We start from the raw sequence: 27765 nt of genomic DNA, 5'->3' as shown, positions 1-27765 counted from the left end.
ACATAAATTTGTCAAAGGCAAAAAACCAGATAACAGCACTTTTAAGTGAGCATCAGTTTTATACTGTCATTAAAGTGAAGCTGGAATCAGGATGGAGCAAGCTTCAAACTGGGCATGTGCGGATTCTGCCCTCTCCTGTATTTAAATGGAAGCTGCTGCTGCTGCCCTTTGCTAAGCTGATGATGGACTGAAGCAATCTGAAGCTCTAGCGAGAAACTCTGCACTGGATCTCACACCATTCCAAGGAATCTAACAACCTGCTTCACACACACACACACACACGAAGGTAAAGTGGCTGACTTAAATTCAGAGGACAGCTCTTCTTTCTTGGTTTTTGCTTAGATTTTGTTCACCTGAATAATCAGCCCATTCAGAAGGGGATCTCCTGTCTGAAGACACCAAGAGCACCAAAACTGTGGAGTCCTTCAATGCATGGAACGACTCAGAAGCCAATGCCTACACCCTGATGGATCTGCCTCTTAGACCCCCAACAGTAAGTGTTTTCTGTCACTTAAAGCTGTAGCATGTAGATCTCTGGCAAGGCTGGCATTTATAGGACTGTAAATGGACAATTAAGGAGCGTGTACACATTTAATGCTGTACTGCAAAAATGAACAACATAATGAAAATTTTTAAATCTTGTTTTTATTCCTTTAACTATTTATTTAATTCAGAAAAGGCTGTATAAGCAGTGTTTTTCAGTAGAGTTGCATGGGCAGAAGACAAGCAGGAATGTCTAACAGCAAAGTGCATCAAATATGTTGCAAACTATCAAAACAAGATGTTCTTGTACATTATAGCAGTTCAAACATAATGCTCTCTTGTGTGGTTATTCAGGGTGGAAATCCCCATAATTTCTGTCATAATCTGTAAGTGCAGTGGAGTGCTTATGTAAATGTTAAAAGAGTTGTTACATGCAGTTACCCAAGAAAGTTGTTTGGACCATTTTCTCAGGTAAGTCCTATCAAAGCTCTTTCTGAGTTTTTATATACTAAAGAGAAAGAAATTTTCCTTGGAAGTGGGAAGGTGAGAATCTGTTATGATGACACTTCAGGATGGAATTTTTTGGGTTTGCTAAAAATTTTCTCTATCCCACCCCACAAGCCTGAACCAAAGGAGTTCAGAAGTCCTCTTTCTGACTTTGCCTCTCAGAATATTATTAGGACTGCAGGTTTTGTTCATGTGCTGTTTTTACAAAAGTCTGTTTAAAAGTTTATAATAAAAACACAAAGCAACCTAATTTTTCAAGTTTTTAAAATCTATTTTTTAATAAAACCTGGATATCTGCAGTATATTACAGAAAAATAAAGAAGTGTCCTGAGCCAAGGCGCTTACAAGACTAAATTAGATGGATAACACACGAGAAAGGACAGCAGAACATAGCAGGGAGAAAGAAAGGGACTGGAGAGCTCATGGCAAAATGGAAAAGCATTCTGGGGACACAGTGATTTACGCTGGAAAATTAAAAATTGATCTTGTCCTTATTCTACTGAAAGATCTAATTAGTTGTCCCTTTCCTCTCCCTAGGACAAGTGTCTGTATTGCCAAAATTTTACATTTTAACTTGACATAAAGACTGGCTTAAGAGAGTTTCAGGAGTGAAAGCAGTGTGTGCTGCTTGTGGCTGAGATTAAATCCGGAAGATAGGATACAAAATCTGTTATCCAAATTGCTCAACAGGACAAGCATCATCTATGGAAAGCCCTGCTGTCTACTGGAAAGAGGGCTTAGCAGTTAGCGTCACCCTGCTGAAACCATAATTGAGGGGGGATTACACTCCTCTCTGTGCTGCCTGTCGTCACAGAGCAAGTGCCCACAGAGGCAAGCTCAGAAATCAGAGCAAAGACCTGTAAAGGAAAGTAAGTGCTATCAGTTGTTTGAGGCCTCTTGTAGGTAGGCAGTACAAACACCACACAAGGAACCCCAGGAAATTACAGTGTTTCTGGTCAGATAATTTTTCTAAACTATGTAATTTGTTGTAATGTAAAAGGCCTAACACTATCATTGGCTCTGTAGTCATACTGTGTAAGTGGCTTCCTTACCTGGGTTTGTAGGGAAACAAAGACACTTGTTATATTGCCAAAGTTCATCCCGGACGTCCAAAACTTGCAATGTTTTGGAACTGGGCTCTATTCCATTATAACATTCTGCAAAACCAGTAACAGTTTGAAGTTAGATGAATTCACAAAAGCAACCATATAGCGCTCCCTATTTTCTTTTCCCTTCTGTTGTCTTGTTTTACACCAACTTAGATACAATCCATCTGCCATGTTCAGGGCAGAAGTAGCTGAAAAAGTGTCCTTGACAGAGTTTTTCTGCTCCTGGCTTTCAAATTGATGTCATACAATTAAATCAATCAGAATCAGCACTGAAATATATTCAAATGCCCAAATGACCTTATGACAATTTCTTCTTTCCCTGTAACCATAACTCTAAACCTGATTTTATATTCTTGCCATTGTGAGACTGTGAGGAGTGGGCTATATCACGTATGATTTATATTTAGCATGAGTATTTGCTTGCATGGCTTTGCTCCTGCCATCATCACTGTTAGCTTTAGTAGGACTTCAGTAATAAATACCTCCAACTGAATGGTAATTAAGTGATATGATTTTATTCCCTCACTCTGCAAAAGAACAGATGTTTTTTCTCAATAATAGTTGAATTCAATTCTTTGCATGTTGTCCTTTTATCACTTATACAAAAATATTTTTCTCATGCTATGGGGATGTGTGTTGGACTTTCAAAAATGGTATATCTTCTACTAGAAGTTATTCAGAGGTTAGCTGGTTTGGTTCATTCGGGGGTTTTTATTTAATTATGAAGTAACTATTTAGAAAACATTCTTTTTAGGAAACTGTACGATAAATGGATCCCCAAGACAAAACAGATGCAGGCATCAAATATTCCTGGGTTTAATATCTGATCTAGGCTTCCTTGTTACCTGGACAAATCACTTAAGAATCGTGATTTTGGTTTGGCCTGCAAAGGAATTCCTTTTCAACTGTCTTTCACTTAGTGTCTTGGAGGGTTTTGACAAACTTCATGGTGAAATACAAGTTCTGCCCTATGTGCCCTAATAAGTCTGCCCTGTGGCTTATTTATTTTTACTCCCTTCTCTGCTTGCACCAAACCTTAGTCTCTCTCTTCCTAAAGAAGCAAGCTGGTTCCTCTGATTGTCCCTCAAGGAAGAATTCTGCCTCCCTTGCAAGCAGCTGTGGTAGCAGGCTGTAAATGTAGAATAATAAGGAACCATATTGTGCTGCAGCAAGGATTTAGACATATTTATCTATAAAACATTTGCTTTTCTCCAAACTCCCATAAGGTATCTCAGGTTTGTAAGTCTCAGTCAAGTCTACTGAAAGACGACTGAGAACACAGTTCTGTTTTAGCTGTTTCATTGTAGGTAGTAAACAAACATTCCTTTAGGGAAAACAGTGAGCATTTTAAGAAGGCAAACTTCATGAAACTTAGCTGCTTCCCTCTACTCTAGTGCTTCTACCAGGACACACTTTAACTTGCTGGAAGGAAACACACTGACATAGAGCAACTTCATAACTTCTTGACTCTGCATCTATTGAGGCAAATGACAAAATAGGATTTAGCAAAGGATTAAACCTATATATGGAGGATTAAAATTTATGGAGGAGTAAAATTCTCCTTTCCAAGAGATAATAACTCTGGTTTAGGGTACAAACCAATTACTAAGACTACTTAAAGTCTCACACCACTGTTCATTATGCACATTTGGCATCTCTACGAAATGTCCAGTCCTGGCTAAAGGCAGGCTGGTGTTTTGTCAGGAATACTTGTCTGAACCAGTGTGGCACTTCTCAAACTGATTCTGCAAAACTATAGCGTAAATCAATAATAAATTATATGCCTTTCAGAGATTAAAAACATAAATTCTTGCACAGCTCTAGCCAAAGGCCTGTTTTCATACACACCCAAAAAAAGTTATAAAACCTGCTTTTTATCTTGACTAGAGGTTGAGAGAGTTGGATTTGTTGAGCCTGGGGTAGAGATGGCTTTGAGGAGACCTTAGAGCAGCCTTCCAGTACCTAAAGGGACTACAAGAAAGTTGGAGGGGGAAATTTTACAGGGACCTAGTGGTAGGACAAGGGGTAATGTGTTCAAACAGAAAGAGGGCATGTTTAGATTAGGTATTAGGAAGAAATTCCTTACTGTGAGGATGTGAGGCTCGGGAACACATTTCTCAGAGAAGCTGTGGATGCCTCATCCCTGGGAGTGTTCAAGGCCAGGCTGGATGGGGCTCTTAGTAACCTGCTCCAGTGGAAGGTGTCCCTGTCCATGGCGGGCGTGCTGGAACTAGAGAATCTTTAAGATCCCTTCCAACCTAAACCATTCTATGATCCTATGAACACCGCCAAGATCCTCTCCCCAGGGCTGCTCCCAATCCCTTTCCACCCAGCCTGTATTTGTGCTTGGGATTGCCCTGACCCACATGGAGGACCTTGCATGTGGCCTTGTTGAACTTCATGAGGTTTGCACAGTCCCACCTCTCAAGCCTGTCCAAGTCCCTCTCCAGGATGGAATCTCTTCCCTCCAGCGTGTTGACTGCACCACACAGCTTGGTGCCATCAGCAAAGCTGCTGAGAGTGCCCTCGATCCCACTGTCCATGTTGCCAATAAAATGTTAAATAGGGCCAGTCCCAGTTCCAATATCTTCATTACGAGGTGTTTATAGAAAGAAGGTTGAACAGAAAAACATGCAAGGCAACACTGCTGTGTATTATCACTGCAATTGAAATAGCTGTTCAGAGTATTCCCAAAGGACAAGTGCTACAATATGGATTGCAACAGGGGGATTTTTATTCTCCCCTGCTAACCAAGTACTCATACTGTGGGATGACAATAGAAGACAGAATAAACAAGGCTAATGCACTGGAGAAACTAAATAGAGAAAAGCTTTGGGAATGATCTGATTTCTTGATTATCCTGCTGACCTGATTTTCTCAAAGCACTATCATTTTCTCCCTGTCCTTTCTTTTGATGTGCAATTCCCATAGAAGACACAGAGCTGAACCTGATACAGGCATGTATTTTTGTCTTCTAGTAAGGAAGCTGTGTGTATGCAAGCAACTTAGAGATGGATTTGAAGTGCTTAGGCCTGATCTAATGCCTTCTCAATCAACTAGTACCTGTCTTTGACTTTAGTAATTGTATTTCTGATGAAAACAGTGAAATGACTTCTTTTTAATAATTGATTTTTATCTCTTAGAGAACAGCCAGAGTTGAACCCTCTGGTAAAAATCCAAGGCCTACAGGAAGTCCACACTAAAATGCTAATTTATTCCTTTTGCCACGCACCTTTTCTTCATCATATATGTAGTATTATAATTTATGCCCTATCACTGCTCCGATATAAATATTATTCCTTTATTTTTTCTCACACTTGACATTTTTATTGACTCTGAACTTGTTTCATTAATGAATAAGCAATTTTTAAAATCTTCTACTTTCCCCTAAATAACCTTGCCTCTCTTGTGATTTCTCTGTGTATTTATCTCTCTTTTAAATTTTTCCTTGTCCTTAGTCCCCCCTCCACAAATTTAATTCAACTTAAAGCTACTTTAATCTGTTCTTCGTAGCCAAAACAAGCTCCTTTAGTTGCTTCGTTTCTATTACATTGATCCAGTTCTGATTAAATGGATAGCTACAGGCGGAAAAAACATCAGAAATCTCCATTCCACTAATAATCATCATTAACTCTCTGCAGAATAGCAGTTTAAAAATGTTCTAGCCAAAAGGCTAAGGAGAAATAAAACCAACCCAAACCAAAGAACACCTGATCTCATTTACTTGAAAGAGTTTTATCTCAGACTCTTCCTATCTACTTGCTATTAGTATGGGATTATTTTTGTTAGTTTACTGGCAGTGTGTTGAGCACAGCAATTTCTACCTGGGCAAGATGCCCATTGATGTTAATGATGTTACACCAACTTCCACTTTGCTGCAGGAACCTGAACCATAAATGCCATGATACGGTCATTCAGTTAGTGTATCAAACTTAGCATTCTGCTCCAATTACAGTAACAGCCAGAGCTACATTTTCTTTCTCTAAGATCAGAGTATTTGTCTAGCATTTTATTGCTGCTAATGTAGTAACCCAGGGAGTGCACTCTGGTGGTTGAGGATTGCTGCGGGCAGATCTTCAGCACACAAAGCAAAGACAATCTCTTCCAGAATTCCAGGCTCCTGGGTTCACCTCTTGCTACTGGCACATTGGTTTTAAATACACACTGCTTATAATAACCTCAGCCCAATGCCACAGATGTATTCAGAAGTAATGTCTGCCTCTATTGTCGAAAAATACCCATTTCCAGTACTGCAGTCTTCAGACTTGGCTACTGAATTTTGCGGTGAGTTGTTAACTGGTTAAGACACAAATGCTTCAGTCAAGTGGTTTATTAAATAATTCACAGAGAGCAAAATACCTTGATTCAGGCAGACCGAAACTGGTGTGGAGACCAGGCATAAGGATAAAGGATTTGTGGTTTAGTTTTTCTGATCCCTAGTTTAGTTTCCAAAAGACTCTTGTTCAAGCTGCCAGGCTTTTGGTAATTAGCTCTTGAGGGCAGCTCACAATTCAGTGTTATCCAGCGGGAAAAATGAAATAGCCATACTGCTAAAGGAGTAAATGCCTATTTATCCACAGAACATTTCTACTTGCTTAGCAAAGTCTAGCCAGTGATGTCAGAGGACAACTGAAATTGTACTTCACAGGTACAGAAACTTTCCTGAAATTAAATCTATAGGAAGCTTACTTGTTAAATACTGAACTACCTGAAATCAGATGCAATGAAATGGGTCCCTTCCTGTCTTTTTTTCTCCTTTATATCCTTATTTTTCTTTTGGGAGAGAATAGGTTGCTTTTCGTCACCAGCATTCTAAATCGACAGTAAACATGCAAACCCTCCTTTGCACTGTTGATGGCATATTTATCCCCCAAAGATGATCAACAGTAAATGGAATATGAAAGCAATTCACTTATTCTGACTTTTTTTGCTTGTTGTCTTCTTGCATTCTTGACAATTTCTCCTTCTAGAGAAGCACATGCCAGCTTATTCAGAAAGGTTTGGTAATATACCTATGACCTCTTGCTTGCTCCACAGAAGATGACAGTGCAAGATGTTCCTCGCGCTTTTCCTACAGTGGATGTCCCAGACCATGCCCATTATACAATTGGAGTTGTCATTCTTATAGTGGGGATCACAGGAACTCTGGGTAATTTCCTGGTCTTCTATGCTTTCTGCAGGTACCTTTCTTTTGAAAGTCTTTTTAAATATTCAAATGTATGAACTTGAACTGTATCCTGTGCTCTGCAAACACAGTCCAGGAATACTATCAGACTACTGAGAGAGTAAAATGCACCAGAAGACACTGCTGTAGGAAAACAGTAGCAACCTGGAATTTCCCTCTTTTCCCATTAACCACAGCCATAGCAAAATTGTTACCAAAATAGCAGAGAACCGCCCGATATTCCAAGCAATAGAAATGTAGCCAAAGCAGAAATGTTACAATGAATTTTTTTCTACTGGCTGTGTCTGCACTGGATTGATGGGCTGGTTTGCACCTCTGTATCCCGCAAATCTGCTCTATCTTAGATGTTTCCTTCTGTTTCTTACTTGTCAGTTTCTTTCTTCCCCCCTGTTCATTAGTGGCCATGTCACTTCTGTTTTTTTCACATTTTCCAACACTTGGCTTGTTTCCTTTTAGCTAAAGCCATATTCCAACTTTTATATCTGAGGGAAATTGGATCTCTGACAACAATGTCATGTGTTCACCATTCCTGTTCACTCCTCATTCTGTGTCTGATTTGTCACACTGGGACAGAGCATTGACATGATGTCCAAGCCAGTGAGCTTCTACTGTGTGATCGGTCTTTAGGCACTAATGTAATAAACCAAAGTAACAGCAACAAATTATAGGATAATTTGGCTGTGCTAACTTAGATCACTGGAGTGTGGACGAAAGTCATTCTTGGTCGCAAGCCTGTATTTATGGGGTGCATTAAGCAGTAGGTTTCAGCACATTCATTCAGAGTAGATACCAACACTTAAGAGAGAATGACAGTGGCCTTAAGAAGAGAAAAGGTGTTGGCATGCAGATCCGATATGTGAGGATGAAGTACATGAGCCAGATTAGCTTTTTGGCTGGTCCCATACAGGAAATCCAGTTATGGCACTTCCACTTCCACTGGAGGACACAGCTTGTCTTCATTTGAAGGTGATATGAAGACAGAAAGGGATACTGATAGCTAAGTAACAAGTACCTCAGAAATTCAGAAAACAGTTTAGGTGCTTATGAAGCAGCCTTAAGTAATGGCAAACCATAAGAAAACCAGCTGCCTGAAACAGAAATGTGTTCAGTAACTTTGTGGACTACAAACAAATACACACAACCCATAGGCACCTACTAATAATATATCCTTGCTCCTAAATTGACAGACAGGGGATGGTGATCCTAGTGATTGATTCTGGACCAGTGCAAAGAACCACCATTTATTCACATATTTTTCAATTATGTCTAAGACTGAAATTGAGAAAGGAGCTAAATAGTTACACTGAGCCCCAAACTGAAGAGCTCTCAGTTGAGTTTTTATGTGTACCCTTTAAAAGACTGTACTGTAATACTATCTATAACAAAAGCAGGCAGAATACACTCCTTATTGCTCTTTTAAAGACAGAATCTGGGCCAGTGAAATGAGTGTCACAGAGAAGAACTGATGTAAAACAAAGTGCTTGATGTGGTACATAGTGAGTTTGCTTAATCCTTGTATTCGGAAGTCACTGTTGATCTTATCAGCAGTGGAAAATGCATGCTCCTTCTCCTGCTTAACACAACCCAGATCCAGAAATGCATAGTGTACATCAACTTTAATTTCCTGTTAATCGTGGACATGCAGTACCCTGGGTTAGAATGCTGGGTTAGAATATTTAAAGAACAGTGTGATTTATCCCAGTCACTGAGCTGGTTATCAAAACTATCCTATAAAGTGCACAGGAGTGTAAGAGTGTACAACTGAGCCTTGCTTGTGTTCCCTCATGAGGGAAACGAGAAGTACTCTGCTTTAGCTTACCATGTAGTGTTCCTTGGTATTTGTGAACTCACAGGAATGAGTAACGGCATCATTAACAGTGCAGCACTGTTTAGCAACCTTTCTTCTGATCTCTGTAGGAGTAGGAGCCTTCAAACTCCAGCCAACATACTCATCATCAATCTAGCTATTAGTGACTTCCTGATGTCCATTACACAGTCTCCGGTTTTTTTCACCAACAGCCTCTACAAACACTGGATTTTTGGTGAGAAAGGTTTGTATATATTCTTTCTAAGATTTCACTGTGTATGTTCTTACCATAGTGGCTGTTAATCCATCTACCCTCAGGTACTCTTGCAATATTGAGAACATTTCTCAACATTGTTTCAATGTTGACACAAATATACTGCCATCTTGCGAGGAAAATTACATTCATGAGACAGATACAAAGGCACCACTGGCAACATGAGGCACAGCACTAACCTTCTTTCCAGTGTTCTTCCCCAATCACCTCACGACTTGGTTACTGTCAGAGTCCTCTGACAAAGAAGCACTGCCCCTCAGCACACCAGCTTAAAAGCCCTTCTGAATAACCTGCTCTGGGACTTGCACCTGGCAAAGTGAGGCAAGAAACCCTGGAAAGCCTGATTTTTCACAGAGTTAACAGAAATGTTAACACTTCCTGTGTAGTAAGAAAATGTGAAATGAAGGTGCTTTCATTCTTCCAATATAACTGTTGTAAGAAGAAGACTAATCTTTGCCTCTTGAACAGGTACTGACAGAGAGGAAACTCACAGAAGTAAAATTGCTATTTTGATCTCTGATGACCAAAAGCATATTTTATTTTACTTCCATTAAGTGTTCATTTGCATACATGTTAAAACTAATCCAAACCACTGCTTTTAATCATTAGGTTGTTTGAACAATTAAATCACTCATTAATGTATTCATAGTCTGAATATTTACTTCAGCTAAATTACTCATTAATGTATTCATATTTACTTCAGTTTTACTGCCCTTGAGATATGAACAGTTCCATGACACCAAAGTAACTATATCCCATTGTTGAGCAAAACAGCTGCTTCTATGGGACCTGCAGTAAAACTGGAGTTAAACAAGATATTAATGGACTGCTGAAATGATCGCACTAGAAACATCAGAAATCAGTGAGTGACAATATGTTAAGTATCACTGTCTCCAGCAATTGAAGCAAACAAAATCTTTGAAGTTTATCTCCATGGATAATGTAATTAACAAGACAGACAGCAGCTTTGAAGTAGCATTATCACTGCAGGAAAACTCAAGTTTCATTGCTTTACAAATTCCAGAAGACATTAGTTCATAAGTTCAGACTTGAACTCTCCTAGAAATTAATTAGCATGGGTAGATTAATTTCACTGCTACTTCTGTCATCTTCATTGCAAGGCTGTGAGCTGTATGCCTTCTGCGGAGCTCTTTTTGGCATAACATCTATGATCACTTTGACGGTGATTGCCTTGGACAGATATTTTGTCATCACAAAACCTCTGGCTTCTGTTGGAGTGACGTCTAAGAAGAAGGCCCTAATAATCCTGGTAGGAGTCTGGCTGTACTCTTTGGCTTGGAGTCTCCCACCCTTCTTTGGATGGAGTAAGTGAAATGGAATTAAACTTTTTTGCCCTCATAGTATCGGATTAAAGACCACTTAAAGGTACAGAAGAGGGTTGAATAAACCAATTTGAAAAAAAAAGATGAAATACATATTAAAACTGAAGGTCTCAATCAAATCAAAATCAATCTCAATAAAAAAAGAATGCAGTGTGCATTACAGCATATTATATGACAGTGCCATATAATAGTGCTTTTCCTTGAGTGCATTACTTACTGCATAAAGAACAGTAGATAAATTTATGGCCAAAATTTATGAAGAATGCGCCTGCTCGTTATCCCATGTCTATTCCATTGAACCAAATTCAACAATATAAAAGTTAAATAAATGTATTTGTGTTATGTTTGATGAATTTTCATCCTCAAAGGTGCTGTCTAAGACAGCAGTGTCAATCTACTTCTTTTTATTCACATAAAGGAGGAATACAGTCTGAGCATTTGCGCAAGTAGACCTTCAGTAAGTCTTGACTGTGTTCTGGATGGAAAAATTGCAGTTGGTGTTGTCCACATTCTCCATTCGGTCATTGGTGTTGTCACTGGCTTCCAATAAGGATGGCATTTAGTAGTAACGGAAATACTTTTGTAAATGTGAATTATACGCGTGGAAATCGGAACATTCAGGAACATTCATACAGCACCTTGATCGTTGCAATTTGTGACAAAGAGAGTTTCTGTTATTCTTCCTCATTTGAATCTGCCTCACTACCATTAAGTTTATTTTCTGTGAGTCACCAGTTCCAGTCACTAAGTTAGAATGAACTCATCATTCAAAACCGCAGCCCATCATTATGCTCCCTAATTCCAGAAAAGAATGTGTCTGCCAACGGAGGTGAGAACATAGAAATGTTTGACTAGTAAAGGATGCAACAACCAACTCAAGTACTGAGTAGAATTTCAGTAGAGTTTTGTTACTGTCATATTATTGCTGTTCTGGTCCCCCACAAACATGAAGCATGTTTAAGCAGGCAAACTGCAATACTGACAGAAGCAGTCTTTAGTTGAGTGAGGAGCTGTTAGAATAACAAAATGACAGTACAGCCTTAGATTATAGATTTTCAGTTGAAGAAGGTGGAATAACTGCTTGCAGGGTGTTATTATCTTGTAATTAGATTGTAATAGTGCCCACAGTATGAACTCTCACACTGTAATTAGATGCATTTCAGAACATCTGGTGCAATATTTTTAAGAGCTGAGCAGAAAATATCAGCATAAACAGCTAAAATTAAAATTACAAAGTAAAAAGACATTGCTGTTGCCAATTCATTTACTAGCAGTTCAAAATAGTTCCTTTAAAGAGAATACATTTTATTTCAGGCAGAACATTATGTATGCATGTTTTGTTTGGTTTTTTTTTTTTTTTTTTTACTTCTACTCAGCTTTACTTCGTGACAAAATAATTTGGACCACACAATAAATCTTTTTCCTTTGCTGTGGGGTATGCCCAGCCACTGCCCTGGAGGGACGTCTGCGGAGACAAGGCGATTGAGCAATCTCCCATCAGGACCCCCCCCCGGGAAGGCAGCTACTTTTCAGTTACGGCGAGAAGACAGACCCAGAATCCTCTGAGAGACCCTATGCAGATCCTCTGTAACCCATTGGCCTTTACCCTCTGACACCTACCCCCTGTATCCCTATAAAGCTAGCCCCCTGCCCCTGCAAAGGTAGAGAGAGCTGCCTGTCCCTAGCTCCCCTTCGCCGGAGTACAGACCAATAAAGCTCCCTCATGTGGAACAGCTACACGGGCCTCTCGTCTCTCCCTGGTCTGGCCTGGAGGCTGCCCTGCAGAGCTGAGCTGGAATCACGAGCTGACAATCACTAAAGAGCTGACAGCTTCTGCACGGGCCCTCCAGCCAGCAGCTGAGGAAGACACCGGGCCTCGGGAAGGCGATTCCTTTCGGGACCATCTCTCCCGACCAGTCACAGCTTCCTCGGTCAGAGCTACTGACCCCTAACCAGCTGTCATACTTTACCCAGTAAATTTCTCTTACCTGCACATTCTTAGAAAAGTGGTACCTAGAGCAACTGGTTTGACTCCTAAGGAAGAAAGCAATTTGACAGGAAATGGAGATACTTAAAGCCTACATAGGTCTGGTCCAAGACCCAAATAAGTATTTGGAGAGATTCCCTTTGACTATGATGAGTTTTAAACAATATTCAAGAACTGAAGCAAAATTATTCAGTTTGCTGAAGCCTTAGACCACTAAACATAAATACAATAGGGAAACAAAAGAAAATAGGAAAGTGCTTTACACGAAGAATTGTTTATCCTTTTAAACCTTTTTTTCCCTTTTAGAGAATAGGACTAAATCCCATGTTATTCTGAGTATCTTCTGTAATTTCTGCACCCAGAATAACAATCACTTCATGCTTTATGCCTTCTCCTGTCTTTCTTCCTAGGTGCATATGTTCCTGAGGGTTTGCTGACTTCCTGTTCCTGGGACTACATGACTTTCACACCATCAGTCCGTGCCTACACAATGCTGCTTTTCTGCTTTGTCTTTTTCATTCCTTTGATTGCTATCATATACAGCTATGTCTCTATATTTGAGGCTATCAAGAAGGCCAACAAGTAAGTAGCCAACAGTCCCAAATTTTTATCCTTGTGTTTAAGTGACTGTTTTCTTAAAACAAAGAAAGAACAGAAGAAAACTGGGGCATTTCTCACATTTATTTTGTATGCACAACTGAAACAGGAAACCAAACGAGAATTCTGTGAATAGTCAACATGGTAAGAAATGTGATTCTTAGAAGAACCATTCCTGAATTTAGGCCAGAGCTGATCGGTATATTATCTAATGACATGGAAAAGAGTACAGAAATTAACCAACCAGAATAAATACAAAAGGGACCTCAGAAACACCTAATGACAGTGTATCAATAATTATTTCACAGAAAAATAGATGGAATTCAACTACAAATTTTAAAAAAGAGAAAAGGGTGAAAAGGAGAACAAAAATTTAGTAACAGGACTCTGAAACAAAAAGCGATTGCTTTAAAAGTAAAGGGCAGCCTGCCACTCCATGTGCCATCTATAGGTACCAATCCTGTAGATCCCAGTGGATCTGGTCACTTAGTTCAGAAGTACAAAGTGACAGCAAGGTAGCAAAACTGGACCAAGGAAAGCAAAGACTCCTCTAACTGTCTTTAACTCCGCATTATTCAATTGGCTTGAATACTTGGTTTATGTGGAAATTCTTTTGCTCCAGGGTTATTTTCTTCACTGAAGCACATGTGGATTTTCCCATTGATTAGTGCAACAGAAGTACATCGAATTGTGAAGGACGGGTCACATACTTGCATTAACATACAATAAAAGTGCAGGAATTTTAGCCTAAAGTATCAGAAGAGTAATTGTTTCCCCACTTCATGAAGCTATTTGCTCATTTCCCTACCTTCATTTTTTGCTGTTGTACGTTTATTTTCCCTAGGTCTGTTCAGACATTTGGATGCAAACGTGGAAATAAAGAGTTCCAGAAACAGTATCAGAGGATGAAAAATGAGTGGAAGATGGCCAAAATTGCACTGATCGTCATCTTGTTTTTTGTCGTTTCCTGGTCACCATACTCTGTTGTTGCTCTGGTAGCTTTTGCTGGGTAATTATAAATGTATCAGCAGAGGAACATTCAGTGAATGCAAAAGATGTGAAATTGTAAAAGACAGATGAAAGTCAAAGCTACTTGTCAAGTTTAATGTCTGAAATGTGTCCAAAACATTCACTATTTAGGAATGATATTTAACAAATGGGGCACATGCTGACTGGTTTTTTTCTTAGTTTGAATTTAAGAAAATTAAAAAAAAAAGGAGAAAGAAAACAAGAATATTATTACTGGCAACATAAACTGCCATGCTGAAGATTTCTGAATGCATTCTCTGTGCTAGGATATTTGAACTATCTTAACTTTATTTAGCACCAAAATGCTAAATAAAGGGCCCCAAAAAGATCCTCCCAGGGGTTGATTCTCTTTTTTTCTCTACTTCCTTAACTTAAAAAAGTATATTCATTTTTTTGTGTTACATCAAACTGCTGAAATTCCTTACATATATAAGCAAGTTCAAAATTAGTACATACATGAATTCGGAGCTTTTTGATGCTAGATATAAAAGATCATAAATATAAATCATCAAAGCACTTCCTTCATCTATTTAATTGTCAGTATTTTATACAGTAATTTCAACAGAAGCATGACAGTATTAAAACACATAGCCTGACACCAGACTATAGTTGATACAATCCAGGCACAAGTAACCGATTGGGAATCCAGATGCCTTGGCTCTACATGGCTATTTCTCCCACCCTAACATGTGAATTTTCCTGTGCTTCAGTTTAGCCTCTCTAAAATGTGTGTGACTATCTGCTTTAGGAAGCCTTGTCACCCGCAAAACCCCAAGTGGAAGATTCCTATGATAGTACAATACATTCCTCTTTGAATTTTTCAAGTCAGAAATAAAAAGTAGGTGTTCCTAAAACTGACACACAGTCCAAATTTATTTATGATGGAACATTTTGGGAGACGAGGGTGCTTTTTGTTACACACCCAAGGAAGAGGCCATTGCAGGTCCTCATCTCAAACCCAGCTTAGGAAGGCGATTTCCTAAACACAACACTTCTAAATTCTTAGGTTTAAGGAGAAAAAATACTGAGGGAAGTGGATTCTCTCCCTTTGTATGCAGAGGAGTAATTCCAAGCTGCCAACAAACGTTTTCTCCATGAAGGTAAACATGTTTCTCACTCAGAAATACGAATCCTTCACACATGTCCTAGTGTCCCATCTCTTGTCAAAGGGGAACTTAGGTGCTGGACATTCAACACTGGTGACATGTGACCAGTTAGACACAGAGGAGGAGCAAGGAGACATGGAAATGCAGTACAGCTACCTTGCAGTACTGCAACAGACCTAAAAGAAAATCAATTAGGGGATGCTTTAAGTTTACCACTTTAGCTACATAGAACTGTTGGGCTGTCACGTACAATTCAGCATCTACCTTAGGAGGGTGAAGTACCTGCTGAACTTGACTTCTGCTCCATGCCTCACACTCCCAAAAAACTGAACAAATGGACAATTTTATAACTCTGCAGTATCTTATAAATTAGTATTTTCAAATTCTGCTTATGAAGATATCTGGGGAGCAACATAGCTTCATTCAGGTTTTTTCCATTTCTGAACTATGTCTTTTAGGCAATCCTTCTGGGATTTTTCAGAGATTAACAGACCAAGCCTGGATGTCTTCTGTGAAATTTTATTGCAATCGACTCAGATAAAATCACTGCATGCTACATATGGGAGGCAGACATGGAGTCTGTGGCTATAGACTTGGAATAAAGACAACTCATCTGACAGAGCAATACCATATGAAAAAAGAAGGAAGAACCTTAATTCCTTTAGAAAATATTTTGAATGGAGAATAGTGTGCCAGCACACAGTTATGCTCACTAATATTGTTGGTCTACAGGTTTCATTTTCTGGGAATGATTAGCTTAAACACAAGAATGATTAGCTTAAACTCAAGGCTTTGCCATTGTTTGTTTCTGTTAGCTGAACTCTCCATCAGCCTTACCAAAGCACCGTCTCAGCTCAGGGTCAAAAACTCCATTTCAGTAAGGTCACACTGTTGCGTGTTATCCAGAATCTGTGAAGATTTATACCTCTAATCAATGCTTTTAAAGTATGATCAGGAGAAGCCATGTTAAAAATTGCACATGGAGAACATCCTTATCAGAGAAAAGCCTTAGAGGTGAAATGGCATCTCAACATTCAGGGAGCTGACAAAATGATTCCTGTATTGCAATTGGCAAACCATTTCCACCTTATGACAGAGCAAAAATATTCCCACAGTATGATGAAAAACTTCCTCACCAGGGTGGTGAAGCCTTCTTAAAGGCTGACATTGTTCCTAGGAAAACAACACAGTAGTTACCACCATCCTGGGTCACACTAGTGAAGTGCTGCAAGAGAAGCCCCAAGAAAACCGTATTTTTCAGAAATGCAGTTAGGCTGATGTTGATCTTTACAGGCAAAGGATGTAGAATTTGTTCTCTCGCTGTTTTGGTACCGAACTCCCCTTTTACTCTGTGGAGTACAGCCTTAATAAAGCCATTTTCTTGCCACTGTACAACTGCATAGACAATGTAGAACTCAATAGTAAATATACGATGTGCTTGCATTACTCTAGGTATTCCCATGTCCTAACACCCTTCATGCACTCCATACCAGCTGTGATTGCCAAAGCTTCTGTCATCCATAACCCCATCATTTATGCCATCACTCACCCCAAATACAGGTAAGTTCACTCTATTAAACAAGGCATGTTTAATATAGAAAAGAAAATCTGAGAGTAACTTTGTCAGTTTTAAGTCTAGTACCTGAACTCTCCTTCACCTGCTCATTTTAACTCTGTAGGACAGCCTTGCCCTCCCCAGGAACACTTCTCAATGCCACAGAAATGTCAGTGGAATTTGTACTTGGAACAAACTACTAAGCAGATGGTAGTTAGAGATGCTTATGGATACTGATCTGTATTTACCTGTTGCATGATAAAAGATGGAAACATTTCCATCTCAAAGGAAAGCACCATAAATTTTTAACTGTCTTTGTGGGAGAGGCAGACATTGGGCAGTGTTGCAAATAGCACTTTGTTACATTAACCAGGTTAGTGAGAGAGGCAATACAGTAAGCCAAACCACCTCTTCCCTATTTTGTGCATCCTCCTCATGTTTCTCGAGGCTTTCATATTTCAGATAATATTTCCTCTGACAGGTCATAACATGGAGGGTCATTATCATTCCAAGTTCAGATGCAGGCAGTGAGATTTGATGGATGGCAGCAAAGCCACAGATAGGCTGTTGTTTCACCACTTACAAAGAACTACCGAGGAACTGGATAAAGAAGAGGTGGGCAGGAACATCTACATGGGGAAGACTGGCAGGAAGAGGAAAGCTAGGCCAGTTTCCTAACGCTGCATATGAGCAAAGTAATACAGTAATATAAATGCACATTCTGTACAACTCTACAGATAGCCAGCAAACAGATGTGTAAGAGGAGCTAGAATAGCTGCTTAGGGGAAGATTAAAATAATTCATTATGTAGTACTTCTGCGAGGTTCAGTTTAAAGGGACAGAATGGGTTTTTTGCCCTGATTAAGCTGAAAGCAGATAAAACATCGTTGTAATAGCTCCCTTCAGTTCCAAGAGTTATATTTTAATGCCCTTATCCCTTCCAAGCAATACATCTGAGTCCTGCAGAACACTGTGAATAAGTGATCTTGCAGGGTGATTGTAGATGAGATATCTGATATCTGGAAAACTCTTTTTGTACCCAGTAATTTTCCAGTCCATGCAGCATTACTTCATCTCTCTGAATAAATGCATTGTTTTGATGATTGAATTTTTGTGCTAACAGAAAAAAATCTGACTGGTTCTCCCTCTTATCCATTAGAAGAGCCATTGCAACACATGTTCCTTGCCTTCGACCCCTACTGAGAATTTCTCCTAAAGACTCACGGTCTTTCAGCAGTTACCACTCCTCCAGACGAGTGACCGTAACCAGCCAGTCTTCTGAGATAAGTGGGCTGCAGAAAGGAAAAATGAGACTGTCTTCTCTCTCTGACAGTGAATCAGTAAGGGAGCCACTTCCCATACACCCATTTTTAATTGCAAAGTAATTCATTTTCATATAGCGTCCTTCCAAGTGGTAGATTCTTTAGATGAAATGCATTATGGTGCTCGTTATAAAAGCTCCAGAGAAAGTGGAGGGACAAAGCAAAATTAAAGACAGAAGGCTGAAGTGAAAAAGCAGAACGTAGATAATTTTCTTCTTGATGGTTGGTGACACTGAAGGAAGAGTGGAAAGATGGAACAACAGGAATTTTAGAAAGTAAAGGAGGATAGTCAGAGCTCCGTTGAAAAGTCCAATTGTACTTCCAATCGTAATTGTGCTTGTCTGACCACAAATTTGCAGTCTGGACACAGAAAGAAGAAACTGCTAGTCACTAAATAGTTCTCTAGTGAAAGCAAGATTGCAATGAAATAGATAATGCTTTCTGAAAGTGGGATGTATTTGGAAACATATTAATCATCAGATTTAGACAAATCAGTAAATCCATTACAGAATCTTTCTCACAGAAGACCCCAACAGCTTGCTGCTGCCAGTCTAAGTGGAAACAAATGTTTCGCACAGCAGCTGAAAACAGGGCAAGTATTTGGCATCCAGGCTCTCTCCTGTAACTTAAAGTTATATTACTAAATAAGCATATTAGTTAGTTCATTGCAATCATTTTAAACAAAATTTCCAAATAACTGAAAAGATTACATTTTCTTGGCAATTCAGTTTACAGTCAGGATAATAATTGTATCTAATCCAGCTAAGCACTAAATTCTGACAGTTGTTTTTAACAATGAAATTTCAATTTCTTTGCCTTCTCTGTTCTTTTAACTTCTCAGCCCAGTCAAAATGAAATTCTTCTGGCTGGTAGCCTCCAGTCAAGTGGAAGGTTTTAAAACTGGGTAACAGAAAAGGAACATTTTTATATTGCGTCTCTTACACTGCAAGTCTTGATTCTGAAAAAACAGACTCCCTCAGTAACAGGGTTTTGTTTTCCCATTAATTGGAACAAAGTTTATAAACCCAGGACTCTGTCCTGAAACAAAGTATTTCTAACTGATTCTGCAGTCCTGAGACATTTCCTTCCATTTATTTCTGCTTCCGCCCAAGCCACTTTGGAAACTTTGTCCCTAATTCCTCCAAATACCTGTGCTTCCTAAGTCGGTAGTACTGTGGAAACACTATCTCCTTGGAACTACGAGAGGCATTGGAGAAGTTTCAACAATAGATTGTAACAAAACACAATTTCTTTCAAATTTTGCAGTGCATCCTGTGGAGGAAAAAAAAAGTAAGCCAAATTTTAGATGCAACAGACTTGATAGTTTTGTTTGTGCTTCTTACAAGCAAACATTTTCTGAAGTCATATATGGCAGAGCTTTTGTTAAATGTCCTTTATACAATGCCTATCTCTTTTACAATTTCTGTCTAGGTAAAACTGGGGAAAATTGGATGATAGTCTAAGAGACCTAGGGTAAATGTTTTTGCTGTATTAATTTTAGGGGTGTACTGAAACAGAAACTGATACTCCCAGTATGTTCTCCAGACTTGCCAGAAGACGAATTTCCTATGAAATGGAAAAAGATACAACTCAGACTAGTGACATAAGAGCCAAACTGACAAGCCAGGATTCTGGGAATTGTGAGAAGGTAATAGACTGTGTGATACCTAAATTCTCTGACAACTGGCAAGTTAACAAATCTGCACATTGTATCATAATTAATAATGAAGGTTCCTGCCAAGAAGATGCGGATAAGCTACGAGTTAACACAATGAGTAATGACTTAGAGTCTGTAAAAGGCCATCAGCTTTTTATTCCCACCCTGGTTCATTATTCAGTTGTCTTCATTGCATTTCTGCTGCTGTTTTAGAGAACTTAGCATCTGAATGGAGAGTTGTCTCATGTTTGGTTTTAAGTGTGTATTTAGTAATATTTGTCTTTCACTGTCCAAATTACTTGGTTGATCTTTCTGTTGTCTCACCATTTGCTACCAAATGAACATGTGGTAAGATGTAAAAAACAGGGCTGTCTTTAACATATCACTGCTTTTCAGTCAGTCCTCTGCTTTCCTCTTTCTTTCCCCTATGCATTTTGCATGTCAGATATTATGACATACCTATATGCCATTTATATCTTTCTTATCTGTGTTCATTTTTCAGATAGCTGTAGATGTTGATGACATATTGATGGTGGAACTGAATGTCATGGAGTACATGGCTACACCTACTGTAAGAACTATTATTTTAATATTTGGCAACAAAAAATAAGGAGGACAATCCCAGTCCCTGAGCACAAATTAAGTTGTTTTTGAGGTGCAAAAACTACACAATATTCCCAGCACAATGCAGAAAACATGACCACAAAGGGTAGACCATTGCTGAAACTAAGCAGAAGGAGAACATAGGTACTATAGAATTCTTCTGAAGTCCAACTTCTTCCAGGAACCTGAGTATTTTCTTGAATTTAATAAGTTCTCTGATGAGGTCTGAGATTTCCTTAGTGGAGCATGGAAGCATTAATTTTGTGCCATCTTTATATTTATGATGTATATGCTAAGCTGAGACTGCCATTCTGATGGCTGTACCTATGAGACAGCCTTAGTCCTGTGGCAAGTACTGCTGTACAAAGCAATGTTGTTTACTATTTAATGTTCTCTGTTTTGTGTTGCAGGAAACATCTAAAACATGCAGCTTGGAAGAAAGCAAGGTCAGTTTTTGAAACATACCATGTCACCTATTCATTAAGATGTTGTGCTAGTGTCTGTTTCTTCTTCATCTAACACAGCTACAGCATATGGGTAAAAATATTTGACAACTCCCACAAGTGATTCAACTTGCCTTAATTCTCAGCAGACATGGAAATAAAAGCAAAGAGCCAGCAGGTGAAAACAAGGCTTTGCAGCACTATCTTTGCAGCACTAACCCCAGTGTAATACAACCACCTTACATTGTCTCTATTGTTAGCAGTGATTCTTATGAGCTATTGTGAGCCTCATCCTAACTGATTTTTTGGTCCTGTGCAAGTGACAGCTAACATGGCTTATTGTCAAAAAATGCTAATTAATCTTTCCCTCAATTTTTACCTCATCATGTAGTTTGCTTCCCCCTTCAAACTACCCATGCTGTTAATGCTACATTTTACATACTCTTGCCCAATGACCCTAAGCAGTCCCTCTTTCTGGAGAAACTCCTTACCTGATTGAATTCATAGGCTGAGCACATTCATAGTATTTCTGTTCATAGGTGAATGTGCTGTCATTAGCCTAGGTGGTCTTTATTCAAAGTAGACCAGCTCTTAATTAGCAATTGCAAAGTCTTTAATGCTTTAGTAAATTAAATTGTTTAACAGGTGGGGTTTTCTTTCATAAGTTATTAATGACATATTAAAAAAAATGTTCAGATCTACTCTTCCCTCCATCACTTAAGTTTGCTTTTGAATCAGCTATGGGGAGCAGCAAAGTGCTTATCTAAATATATGCCACCTTTTTATAGATGATTCAATGCGGTCTCCTTGTAGATGTTTGTGTCGTCCATTTCTTCTAAATCTTTGCATCCTTTAGAAAGGTGAGAGCCTGAACAGTATTGGACAAAGAAAAGGAGAGTCTCACCAGGGATCATCTTCAGCCCAGATACCCAGTATTACAATAACATGCAGCAGTGTCCAAGGAGTAGAGCTGCCTTCTAGATACAACTCTGGTTTCCTGTACCCTAAGTCCAACAGTCACAAGCAGAACAAGAAGTCCAGCAGTTAAGTGAGTGGTGCAAGCCTGAATATCACCTTTGCCAACAGCTCTGGAACAGCTGTGGACTGGCTGAATCCAGAATAACTTCCTAGACTGGTCTCAAATGCTCCTACAAAGACACAGCAAAAGACAAGCAAGGATAAAAAACCGAGGAGTGATCTTTTCAGCATCAGAACTCTCTCCAGTGGATCACATCTTGATCTGAGTCACACGTAATTTTAGTATTTCTTCTTCATGCAGCTCATAAAAAAATTCCTTTTATTTGGATTTTACTCTGCTCACATATATTCCCATCACTACACAGACCTTACCTAGAAGCCTCCTAGGATTAACCTGAGAGGGAAGGGAAGTATGATATTCAGAACTGGCTTTGTTCACTTAGTGTATTAACTTCAAAGCTACTATAGAGTTAAAGCTGAGAAATTTGGGGGGAAATGGACATTATTTCCTGAAGATAGTTTCTTCATTAATGTGAAGTTTCTTGACCAAATGTAAACTTAAATACACAGTCGGTGCTCCCTTCTCTCATTAATGACATATTTTCCCCCATTTTCTTCTACAATCCAATGACAGGCAATGCACTTTAGCAGTAATTTGAAGTCTCAGATCTTTATTTTAATTTCTGAGACCAGGGAAAGAGAAAGCAGTAACACTTGAGGACAAGGCTGTAGTCCTTTCCATACTTAGCTTCTTTTCTAACAGTGGTTTAAGAGATGATTTTAACCCATTCTCAGCTAACTTCCCCAGAGATATAGGAGATTATTATGAAACTCCTTCTGACTTTCCTTTAGCAGGTTTCATGAGAAGAATGCAGAATACAAAGCAATGTTTGTACTGAAATGTCTTATGGGTAAGCCAATACACCTGCTTTCTGATACTTCAAAGTTGTTTACCCTTTGATGTGCTTTTCTGAGTAAATAAATATTGGGAGGAGAAGGTTTAGTTCCCCAAAAATAGTTTTAGAGATGTATGGAATCCACACCATCCCCACTTTGGCATTTTCATTTTCCCCTTCTCTAAACAGCAGCATTTGTACAGCTGAGGGTTTTCTTCTGCAGTGACTAAATCCATGAGACTGTAGTTCTTTCCACTGAAAGGGAAGGGAAAGAGTTCTATCAATAGTGATTTTCAGCTTTTCCTTGGTGTCTCTTCTAGAGCATAAGAAGAAACAGACAAAATTCATTTGCAATTCCTATCAATCTACACCACAAGAATTATGAGGTATAGTCAGTCCAAAGTGGGGCTGAGCCCAAAAGAACAGGGCACAAGGAGCTATTGAAACAGCTCTTCCCCATAGGCCCTCCAGCAGTTCTCCCTTCGGCTACAATAATGGAGGGAACCCAGCAAGACATTTTGTCCTAAGTAAATCAATTCTTCCCTATGTCACATCAGAAAAAGCCATAAAATCAATAGAAATGTAATGAGCTTATTACTTTGAGGGGAAAAATCAGTGGGTTCCAGAAGGTCTGGGGCATTGTTTTGAAGTAAACTTCTGGAAACTTAGGTCAAACTGAGGTTTATTAAAAGGAAGGTTATTAAAAATAAAAATGAAGGTGATAATGACTTCTGCAGTAGACAAATGTTAGATCATGAAAAAAAGTGAGGCATTCAGACTGGTAATAAACTGCCAAAAAAACCATACTATTCAAAATCCACAGTGTTTTTGTGTACATGAAATCATAGGCATTAGAGATGGAAAGGAGCTATTACAGTCTCTTCCTTCACCTACCACAACAGGATATCATCTCCCAGCAGAGGACAATATTAAACTGATAATATATACAGCTAGCAATAAGGAGAAAGAAGAGAGAAAACACCTTCAAACAGGAAGCGTGTTCAAAGATATTCCTCAAGTCTAAGGAGTTCTATAATGACTTATTGCTTAGGCTTTTAAAAATATTTAAAAGCTTGAAACATGTAATTCTTTCTTTGTCATGGAGGCCATTGACCCTAGTAAAAGATGGGAAGAAACATTAGCAAATGCTGCCTGTTTCATATGGGTCACAAAAGACTGAACCTGTCAAGAAAATAGGTCTAACTCACACGTGCTGTTTGATGTGTTAACAAGGAGTGTATGATATGTGTCACTAATAGCTACATCCTTTGCTCCAGTCACGATTTTGTCCCAAGCAGTATTCTTCAAGACTATACCCACGCTCTTCTGCATTCCCTTCCACTTTTAGAGGGTATGAAAAGAATACTTCTATGGCTAGAAGAGCTTTACGAATCCACAGCATGTTGTTCTCTGTATCCTTCAACTCCAACATGTATTAGAGATTAGTTTGTATCTATAAAAAGAACTACAGCTGTTCATGCTCATCTACTTACAAGAGACTTGTAAAGCATATATTAATTAGGGAAAATTTCTTTGTGAGCACTTCAAAACCCTTGTGTGTACTCTCTGTGTAGCTAACAGCTTTGCCTTCCTTCACCTCTGCTGTGTCTATAAAAATTATACAGGGGAAAGCCTACAAATTTCATCTCGTCTGAATATCTCTACAAGTGGTTCACACTGTAACCCCTGCAGCATTTGGAATAAATTATTATTAGTTCATATTTCATCTCATCCTAGCAGATTTATTTGTGTCCTGTATCCTCCACTTGGCAGCCATTCTCTTGGTTTTGCTGTCTCTTTACACCCTTCAACACAGCTGACTGATTGGATTAAAATAATTTAGGACTGAAATGATTCATGTTTCACTTAAAGTCAACTGTACAGGCTGTTCTGCAGAGACTGCCTGTAGTTTACCATGCACTTGGACATGTTCCAGCGACTTGGAGTGGGACAGGATGAGGGCAAATCTGAGACACTTCCCTTTGGCCTTTTGTACTCCAGCAGCTGTTCACAGAGCAGGCTGCTGGCAAAGGCAACGGCAAGAAGTGCTGGGAGTTAACACACAAGGTCTGCCCCTTCATGGGGGCACAAACTCAGGCTTGGGTCACCAGTGAAAATGTTTGGTCTGATCATGCAAGCAATTTTGCAAAACTGCTGAGCAATTGGTCACTACTGCTGGACCTGCAAAGGAGCTGCCAAGAGCCAGTGTAATGAACGGCTGCTGCAAGCCAAGACTGAAGGATTGCATGAGGCAGCAGCCATACATTGCCAATCTTTCCAATTTTCACATACAACCAGGGTCTGACTCCCTTTGTTTTCCACATTACATTCACATGTTATACTTTTGGAAACTTTTTTACACCCACCACTGAACTAAAAAGTGTCATAATAGAATGTGACATTGAGTACTGACAGTTCACATATTCTCAAATAAGACAGAATAGCAAACAATATTTTCCTTGAAGTCATGTGCAAAACCCACAGCAAGTTTGACACCCAGAAGTAAACAAAGACACCTCCAATGCTTTTTTGGGTGTTTCTAGAGCTCTAGGGTGTAACACGGGTAAGTCACCATTCCATGTGTGCCTGTTGTCCTCAGGGTGCTTGGTGCCATTTTCTCCTCAGGCCATCCCAAGAAGTGCCACCATGTCCCCTCATCCTCTGATCCCTCAGTGAAAGGTGCTTCCATCTCAGTAACTCTGGCAGGGCACCTGCCTGTCTCTGCTGCTGAAACCACTACTGAGAGAGTGCCTTTATCTGCAAGGCAGGGTTAGTATCAGACAATGGTATTACAGTGGCTGATAACAAGTATCTCTGTTCAAATACTTGTGTTTGTAGCCTTGCAGTTGCTAATGTCATAGGAATGTTATAAATAGGTTTATATAAAAGCAGTCTTAAAACAAATAAATTATTATTAGTGTCATTCCTAGCACCTTTAGACATGGGCCACGATCCTATACACTAAATGATTACTGTACCTCCCTTACCCCTAATTTATAACCTAAATGCTCATTTTCAAATTTATGCAAACTTCACAGTTGACAAGATTTACAACCTGTCCTATTTACTTCCCTTCTAAGGAGAACAGACTGAGTAGATCATCAGTGTAAGCTTAATAAAGGCAGAAAAGTTTCTCCACAGCAAATCCAACCTTAACAGTCTGATACAAACCAGTTATAAAAAATTTTTTGGTGTTTTGTAGGAAAACACTTATTTTAGTTACAGCAGTTCTGGCAGCAGCAGGGCTCTGCTGGAGACACACCACAGGAATTCTATATACCCAGCTTGCAGAGCAGAGCAAATGCTGCAAGCGTCACATCAGTGTAGGAAAATCCTCACTCGCTGAATACAGAGATGTCAAAATCACATGATATGAGACTGCAAAGCTGGACTCATGGTGGTTGGTTCGCCTATTACCCTACAAACACTTTTGGCAATGAAATTGGCTCTTGAAATTAAGATTCACTAGAAACTGGAGGTAAATAGTGACTACCCCAGTGGCTGCTAAAAAATGGGAAGGGATTCACCTCTCTTCAGAGTGACCTTTTCTTCCCTACCCTTCTGTTTAGTTTTTTGTTGGTTTTGGGTTTTGTTGGGGTTTGGGGTTTTTTTGTTTTTTTTTTTTTCCCCCCGGTTGGTTTGGGGTTTTTTGCTTTTTAAACTTACACAAACACCTGTATTTCTGTAGATATAGTACCAAAGATACTTTCAGTCACTTTCAGGAAAATGTTAATCAACCCTTGCCAAGGAGACTTTATGTGGGAGAACCTTTTTAAGATCCACTTTCATTTGGGTTGCTGCAATCCACACTCAGTCATAATCCACCAGATCTATGACTCAGAAGCACAGCAAAAATGGCTTCTGATGCTGCCTGTAACTTGGAGGATAGGTAGAATGTGTAACTTCATCAGGCTTGAGTCAAGCCTTAGGTATAGTGTGGAGCAGAGAGAGCTGCAGTTCTGGTTAAGCTGTGCCAGTGCACAGACATAACCTGAGCGTAAAGCTCACCATGCACATAAAAAAATAAACATGACATCTATGTAAATAACTTGCTAAGGGGAATTTTTGTGGGGTATTACCCACAATGTAAAAGCAAAGCCATTTCTCATTTCCCTCAACATTTTCACTTCACTGTGACTTCCACAAATGTACAAGAAGATGGTTTGGAAAGAGACACAAAAATCTGAGACTACATCATTGAGGATGAGGTCTCCAATGTAAAGTTCCATAGAGGAACATTTCCTGAATAGGCTGTGGGACACTTATGGGCATACTTAAAATTGCTACAATGTGTTCCACTGACTGGAAAAATAGAAAGGAGGATCTATACCCTTCCACACAGTGCTATGCCTGAAAGGTTACAAAGAAAGTGACTGTACCTCAAATGTAACAGCATTTCCTTCAAAAGCCCCAGTACTTCAAAAAATGTATTACATACACCCAGATGCGCCCTTTGCTGTAAAACTGGTAAAACTGCTTTCTTATTAAGTTTTTCAGATGCCTAAAGTAAATCATATGCATAAATATTTACACAACCCCTCAGGACACACAAGTGAAATGAAGGACTTAAGGGTATGTTAGGTCAGTACTAAAAGTTACTGAATTTTAAAAATATTTTTCCATACTAGTATTTGCTGCTATCTCCATGGAACTTTACATTAATATTTTTTCTAACTTTCAGATTCTTTAAAGCCAAGGTTAATACTGATAAGTGAGCTGAGCTGCAAATTTGATTTGATGTAGAAACCAGCAAGCACTTTGGTATAGCAAACCCTTACTAAGAGGAGGAACGACAGTCCTGAAAAAAATAATAAAAGTTTGAATCAGAAGTTCAAGATTCTATTTTCTCTTTTTTCCATGTTGTCGGTGTGACCTTGGGAAAAT

General features: G+C 39.1%; 2 protein-coding genes across 3 annotated transcripts in view; one reads left to right on the top strand and one right to left on the bottom strand.

Annotated features, from left to right (window-relative positions):
- WAPL (WAPL cohesin release factor) overlaps positions 1 to 27765 on the bottom strand; it is a 137932-nt gene that overhangs the window by 101804 nt on the left and 8363 nt on the right. The gene's annotated exons all lie outside the window — the stretch shown is intronic.
- OPN4 (opsin 4) lies at positions 153 to 27710 on the top strand. Of its 2 annotated transcripts, XM_010400841.4 has the most exons (12): positions 153 to 493; positions 7137 to 7279; positions 9202 to 9335; positions 10487 to 10690; positions 13106 to 13277; positions 14137 to 14301; positions 16880 to 16987; positions 18142 to 18322; positions 19806 to 19952; positions 20464 to 20532; positions 20975 to 21010; positions 21864 to 27710. In XM_010400841.4, the coding sequence occupies exons 1-12, from the start codon at positions 467 to 469 to the stop codon at positions 22053 to 22055; spliced, it is 1578 nt and encodes a 525-aa protein (XP_010399143.3). In that variant the 5' UTR covers positions 153 to 466; the 3' UTR covers positions 22056 to 27710. The 2 variants fall into 2 exon arrangements, with proteins under 2 accessions (XP_010399143.3, XP_019142104.2); XM_019286559.3 differs by lacking the exon at positions 10487 to 10690.

This window comes from Corvus cornix, chromosome 6 (genome assembly GCF_000738735.6).
Source record: "Corvus cornix cornix isolate S_Up_H32 chromosome 6, ASM73873v5, whole genome shotgun sequence".
NCBI classification, from domain to species: domain Eukaryota; kingdom Metazoa; phylum Chordata; class Aves; order Passeriformes; family Corvidae; genus Corvus; species Corvus cornix.
This window is presented reverse-complemented; position numbering and strand designations above follow the sequence as displayed.